General features: G+C 43.0%; 1 protein-coding gene across 1 annotated transcript in view; it reads left to right on the top strand.

The window, feature by feature from the left end:
• The window catches only part of LOC111873927 (protein Shroom), a gene marked incomplete in the record, with an annotated part of 420,460 nt that overhangs the window by 349,172 nt on the left and 63,627 nt on the right, over positions 1–7,661 (top strand). Inside the window, 3 exon segments of the mRNA XM_033755279.1 lie at positions 1,617–2,139; positions 4,463–4,920; positions 6,326–6,763. Coding sequence (XP_033611170.1) covers positions 1,617–2,139; positions 4,463–4,920; positions 6,326–6,763 — 1,419 coding nt within the window.

The following is a 7,661-nucleotide window of genomic DNA, read 5'->3' as shown; positions in this document are numbered from 1 at the left end:
TATGTCGTAGTTTTTGAAAAAAACTCGGAGGAATGGAAAAGCAGGTGCGTGAAGGCTTTAAGAGACGAAAGTGTTTTGGAGGGGGGGGGGGGACTTTTATCCCTGTACTGTCCAGAGCCCTGAAGATCAGGCTGTAGGAAACAGCAATGCTGACAATTGTGTTTTGTGTAGAAGTGAAACTTGATTTCTTGGAAGACTTTGAAAACAAAGTGTCAGGAAAACATTTGAACGAGAGAGGGATAAATATAGTGCAGATGTAAGGGTCTCTGTTCTTTAAGCACCAAGCTATGAAGGGAGACATACGAGGGACAGGAAGTATAACCATTTTAACCTCTGAACTAGATGGTAATGTTAGGTCAGGTTCACGATTCGGCCACTCTGTCACTGTGGAAAGAGCCCAAGGCAATCATTGGACAGAAAGCGGCATGGTCCCTAGAGCCGGTTGGAACATAACGGTGAAGAGAGGGTCTGTGTGCCTGTCGGAATTACAAAATAATTGTTTCTGATTGATGTGACAGGAAGCGTATAGTAGCAGTAACGAGGGCTGTAGCCACTTGACAGACCTTGTTACTGTGTAGCAGTTACCTGTCTCCTCTCTTGAATCCCACAATAACAACTCCAGCATCCCGAGGCCTCTTTGAGAAGCCCATAGTTGCTTAGCCACTCACGAAGGTTCATTACCGCATTCAAAACAGCTCGCCACTGGTCTGTGTCCTGAGTCAGATGCATCAAGCTCACCCTCCATCCTGTTACTGTAATATAAAAGCTATCCCTGTAACATGCCGTGAAGGCCCATAGGACCTGTGAGATGTCGAGGCTCCCAAATTTTCTCTAGATAGTCGGCTTTATTCTACCATCTGCGTCTAGATGTGGGGCCAAGTAACTAGATATAGCGACGAGCTACGGGCTTGATGGCCGGGATTCGAGTCTCGATAGGGGCAAGAGATTGTTTTTTCTTTACATTGTTCAGACTGGCTCTGGTACCCACCAAGCCTCAAAATCATTGAGTATAAGGGGCAAAGCGGTTGAAAAATGAAGCTTTCCACTCATTTCCATGTAGTGCCGAGGTCCAGAATTGTGGAGCTGCACCCCCACAACCCTTAATTAAGCACAGGGACAGCTGTAACTTCATCAAGAATTTTCACTTCTCCATGTCGTCCAGACCAACTCTGAGGTCCACCCAACCTCCTACACCGTGGGTACCGGGGGTTGAAGCTGACCACTCACCTTCAGCTGGTGCAGAGGTCAAGGAAATATGGATCTATACATCCACCCCCCATACGTCTTCATGGCGTAATGCTTAATTAGTTAAGAACAGGGAAAACTTTACTTTTTACAGCTGTCTTACGTGTAGATGTTCCTAGTGGTCTCTTTCTTTTAAGATTTTCATACCAATACCCTGTGCATACTCCTCTACCATGCGTGAAGCATGTCCTAACCATTTCATACTCCCTAATTTGAATTTTACAGTAATATTTGGCTAGGATTACAAGTAATGATGCTCCTTATTATGCAGTTTTCTCCAGTTTCTCTTTCATCCATGTGTGCAGAAATAACAGGTTTTGACATTGTGATGCTTCCAGATGGCTAAGACGAGGTGAATTCTGTGCTTGCAGTGTTGAACCTAATGGCTTCGACTCTGCCGCCGCAAAAACGTGTCACATGGCGAGGGATGTCGTTCTGTCGCCGAGTCGCGTCATGATGTCGGCTCGCTCGACGCCCAACCTGCAACAGGCCCCGCCCTCTCAGCAGCAGCATCAGCAGCAACCGGACGCGGCCGTCGCGGTGCGGGGTGAAAACAAAACGTCCATCTACTCATATCTGCATAACCAATCGGGACTGAACTTCGCGCCAGTGGTGCAGCAGCAGACGCAAGGGGATACCGGGTCACCGCCTCCAGCACCACCCGTTCGAGACCCGTCCAGCCTCAAGTGTGTCAAATATGGGCCAGGTCACGAGAAGTTCCCATCGTGGCCGGTGTCTGCAGCCGCCGATACACCGCAGTCAATGCGGTCTGCTCCAGGAGGGGGTTCCCACAGGTCTAAGTCCTGGACTGACCATACAAATTATCCCAAGGAGAAAGGGATCACATACACGCGCCCCTACATGAAGCGCCCCAACCCGGCGTTCACTCAGCAGGTAAAAATTATCTTGCGAATTTGGGTTAGCACGTCACTACTCTAAAGTACAGGGCGTCCGGATGAAAGGCATCCAAAATAAAATTATATATATCAGAAAACTTTTATTATACACATTAATGGGTTACCCCACTATAATGGGAAACTATCAAAGTTTTCTTTCTGCATATATAACTCTCAGTAAATTTAAATATGGGCTCCCCTGGTAGCACGACAGATATCCAGACGATCCAGCATGTTTGGTGTTACCATAGCCACAGCGTCCCTTATGCGGGCTTTCAGGTGTTGCAGGTCGTTGATCTTAACCTGGTAGATGTTCTTCACATAACCCCACAAGAAAAAATTCACTGGGGTTAAATCTGGCGACCTAGGAGGCCAAGCGATTGTTCCATTTCTGCCAGTTCATATCCCAGCCATCTCTCTGTCCAGGCGATTCCTGACATGGTGGCAGAAATGTGGCGGCTCATGCGCGTAAGCCGGGTATGAAAAATAATAATTCAGAGTTTTCCTTTCCGATGGCATAAACCGGATATGTGTATGACAGTTACTTTCCGAGATATATATTTTTTATTTTGGATACCTTTCATCCAGACATCCTATATTTTTGACTTGGCTTGATGCAGTGTTTTCGCATACAGTAGCACGATCAGTAGCAATACCTGATTTAGAAACGGACACGGGGAAAATTGAATAATCCTGATTTCTTTCAGGACTATTCTGGTCCTCGCAAAATTTTCCAGGATTTGGGTTCTAGGTGAAATATTGGTGGGATAAGGGAACGTATGTTTTGTAGTTTCACTCTCAGACACTCAGTACTGTTAATCTGTGTACCCTGAAGTGGACTGCATAAGTAATATATATATATATATAGCCTCCCGTGTGGAGGCCGGGTCGAATACCTCCACCGTGACCCTGCGAGTCGTAGGAGGCGACGAAAAGGGAAGTCTCAAATCTGAGACAGTAAAATACGGTCGCGAGTCCTAAGGGACTCGGACCCGAGAAAGACTGCGGTGGCAAGGGTCAGTAGCATGTGAAAAAGACAGACCCGTCCTCTCATCAGAGAGGGCGCTCCACAAAAAACAAAACCGTAACGTTCAACAGTAATAAATATTGGGGCTCGACACCAAGATTTACTGACTGACTGAGTGACCGTCAGTCGCAATGTGACTTGGACTTAAAGGAGAGAACAAAAGGTATGACAGAATCTTTGTGCCTTCTTCCTTTTTGAAAGAACTGGGAGGATGAATGAAAGTCGAGCCATCAGTCTGACTTGTGGCAACAAAATCCTATTCACAAGATTAATTTAGTATTTGCACTGCATGAATATCAGTTATTCTGTCTACATGTGTTCTAAATCGGTATTCCTCAATCTGTGACCAGCAGGTCACTGTTAGCCCACAAGTCCCAGTTGGTATTATATGTATTTTCACCAACTGGAAACACTTATATTTCGTTTTATGAGTTCTTTACATAGTAAGGGGCACGCGGTAGCGTAGTTAACCACTATGATACAAGCCGGAAGGTCGTGGGTTCGAGTCCCGACGAGGTGGATTTTTTTCAGTTGACCTAACCCTTCCATCCGCACTATGGCCGTGGGGTCGACTCAGTCACTAACAGAAATGAGTACCAGGAATCTTCCTGGGGAGTAAAAGGTGGCCAGCGAGTAAGGCTGACAACCTTACCGATATCTCTGAGCCGATTGTCTAGAAAATGTGGGACCCTCAACGTCTCACAACTCTATAGGCCTCCATGGCCTGTTACAGGGATAGCTTTACCTTTTACCTTTACATAGTAAAGAAGAACACCTTTTATAGAAGTCATGTCTGTCTGTGGCATAGTATCAGTGCCTAGACCATGGACAAATGTTCTTACAGTCTCGTATAAGAGAATAATGCTAAAATTATTAGGATAGTTTTCATTTTGAGCCATATTAGTTTAGAAGACAGTATGACAGAGAAGCCCCTGAGGATTTGTAAGTTATATATGAACATTTCTGATTTGAATATAAGATTATTTTATATGTCTCAAGTTTTCACAGGAACCTGAATGCAGTAAAATCATCTCAGATTGTCAGATGTGCCTTTGTGGAACTGTATGCATCAAACGACTGTGCCTTACAACATATGTCACTGATAATGGAGGCACAGATAGTCTGCAGTATGCTGGAAGATTTCATTGCATTAGAAAGTTTATTTGTCAGTTTTTATTTCGGTGAACTGATATGTAAATTTAGATGTTTTTGTAGTAACATTGATTACCCATGAAGAGATTAATCGCAGCTACGGTTACTTTGTTTATGCAGATAATTTTCACTTTTCTGTCAGCAGCTGAAGACTGTCATGGAGAGATGCGAGAAGATTCCAGCAGAAACATTTGAATCACGACCTGAAATAGTGGAAGACAGTCAGGGACGCCTGTATCTCCCAAGGGTGGACCGTGAAGGCAAAGCTTTAGGAGACACAGAGTATATGGTTCCATCCCCTCCTGAGCGGGATATCATCAGTAAGCCACAGCTAACCCAGGCAGATCTGGAAGAGTATGCAAGATCTTATCAGGATCCACCACAACTTACACGAGTTGATCTTGAGGAATATGCAAGATCTTATCAGGATCCGAAGCCTCAGGCAACTCATCTCACGCAGGCAGACCTAGAAGAATACTCACGCACGTATGATGCACTAAAGCCACAACACCAGCAGCAGCAATCTTATGCTCAGTCGGAGGGATACCACAGTTATGTTTCTAGTACTGACTCTATCACCACAACGCCATTTCTGGACAGGTGAGATTGTGATTAAGTAAACACATTATATATCTGATATAATCTTTTGCTTAAGGATACTTCTGGCATGTTAGAAAATCTTGAAGCAAAAGCTAATAACACTATGTTCGAAATAGTTTGATATTATAAACTCAGAATGCTAAAAGTGTTTCATGAAGAGAGATTTCTCCAGGAATAAACAAATCAGCACTTTCAAGAATCCCGTGATTACAACTGTGGACATAAAATTTCAGCTGATTGCAAGCAAAATAATCATTATAATTAATGACTAATAAGTATGAATATTTTGCTGGCATGCAGTTGAAACAGAGTCATTATTGAAGTAATCAAATATTAGAATGTGTATTACACACATTACTCCTGCTGTGATGCTCTGTGCTCTGGTTAGTACCCACAAATTAAGACGCCCTGTGTACTGGTACAGTTGTATCAGTGCTGAATTTAACATGCAGTACTTATGACTAATTACAGCCTATCAGCTGATGTCTTAGTGATATGAGGAGTTTGACTAGAACTTGTTCTGGTTGCCTAGATACCAGCAAGCTTTATTCTGTGTTAAACTGTATCATTGGAATTGAGGTTTTCCTGTCACAGATGAGTCATATTGTGGTTCTCTGGATTATGATACCATGCAGTCTGTTACCCTAGAGATAGAGAAGTACTGTGTTCCATTGTATGATCATATCCGCCTAGCCGTCTACATGTTGTCATAACCCAAAAGACCAGATTCAATGTGTATATCATTGGATATTGACAATCTCATACATTCAAGTTTTGAAGCAAATTATTACATTTTTTAGCAAAGCATGTTCCCGGTACCATTCTTATACAAAGAAATTCCAAAGATCCATTCTGATATAAGCCTGATGATTTCTGAAGGTGGTGCATAAGAGATTTTTAGACTAAGAATTTGGGCACCGTCCATCATTCCAGGTTTTTCAAGCCATGATGTTTCAGAAACTGGTTTCTGTTTTCTTCACCAGATGTAAGGAATCCAAAGAGTTAGTCTCCATGTTTTGTCCTGTCAACAGATGAAGAAAATGGAAACAGTTTCCAAACTGCTGCGATTTGAAAACAGTATTCTGATGTTTGGTATGAAGCAAACCTTCAATTGCTTGTATATACTTCTTGGTCCCATCAGATGAGCCCACATTTAAAGAGGAAGTGAAGCCAAAATGACCTTATCCAAACTTGAATGTATAACTTGGCACTGTTTGTCCAAACACTTATGTCATACTTGGCACCATTGAATGTGTTAAATAATTACATTTCCACCTCCTTATGTTTTGCTTTACAACCCTTATTCATCAGTATGTGCAGTAGGTAGAAACCTAAATACTTAAAATAGTGCTGCTGGAATTCCTTTGCCAGCCAATAGATTACTACTATATTTTGTATCCGTTAGGTTGCGAAGAGACAGTGAAGCCACAACAAGACCAGGTGCAGCTCCGGAGACGTCGTGGGATGAGCACCCTGAAAGGGAACGTGATGGCAGTCATGCTGGCAGAGACAGCGTTGTAACAACAAGTTCGGGTAGTGCTTCCTCCAGCGAAACCCTAAAGTGGCATGGTTCCCTAAGTGATGTAAGTGTAGCAAGCAGTTCGTGCACACATCATGGGTCAGCATCTTCATCATCAAGGCAGCTTATAGCGCACAGTGCACGTGTTCAGACGCCGCAACGACATCACTCTGAGAGCGTTCTGTATCTTGGAGGTGGCAATACGACACAGGGTAATGGATGGCAGGCCCAAGTACAGCGCAATAACCACCATAACAAGTTACGGCTGTTCCCAGTGAACACGTACACTGTTCAGCCTATTGAGCAGCAGTCCTCTTCTCATAGGTATGTTAATGAACAACAGAATCTTACTCGTTTATTATCGTTTTGGAAGAGGTTGCATGGAGTGTTGTTAAATATGTGTTTGAAAAGCAATCACTTTAAAGTTGTTATTTTGTATTGCACCATTCAGTCCAGAACCTTTTGTCTTTTCGTTTGTTGTCCAAAAACATAAAAATTAGAATATACAGAACTATATTTTGAATTGTTTCATATTTGGTCCGTTACACTATCAATCACAAATTGTCAATGAATAATCCGTCGAGTGTAACAACGTTCTTAGGTCACTTATTTATTTCACTCGCCTTACATGTTTCGGTTCAAAAGAACCATCATCAGAGGCACGTTACAAACACATGAAACCACTGGCGTTGTATTGTACACAGTATGTAAGCTGCGTGATCTGCTACAGATGTCGGAGTGTAAAAGCACAACACTTTCTAGTAACGTTGAATGCATGTACACCTCTTGCATTCCATCCAAAGAATGCTCTCAAATTGAGCCGTCAATGTTAAAATATTTAAAAGCTTAAAACATTTGAAATAAAATTTGGCTCCTTGTTGATTCGTCCCGGTGATGGGAATCGTCAACTTGAGGTTGTGTATGCTTTTGGTCGGATGTGTCTTACGCGTTGTGTGTTTGTACTGTGGTTCTGTATGGGTGTGAAACTTGGTCTCTGACATTAAGGGAGGAACATAGACTGAGGGTAATTGAGAACAGGGTGTTGAGGAGAATATTTGGACCAAAGAGAGATGAAATCACAGGAGGTTGGAGAAAAGTGCATAATGAGGAGCTTCATAACTTGTACTCTTCTCCAAGTGTAATTAGAATGATCAGGTCAAGGAGGATGAGGTGGACAGGTCATGTAGCACGAATGGGGGAGATGAATGCGTATAGGATATTG

This window comes from Cryptotermes secundus, unplaced genomic scaffold (genome assembly GCF_002891405.2).
Source record: "Cryptotermes secundus unplaced genomic scaffold, Csec_1.0 scaffold639, whole genome shotgun sequence".
Classification (NCBI taxonomy): domain Eukaryota; kingdom Metazoa; phylum Arthropoda; class Insecta; order Blattodea; family Kalotermitidae; genus Cryptotermes; species Cryptotermes secundus.
This window is presented reverse-complemented; position numbering and strand designations above follow the sequence as displayed.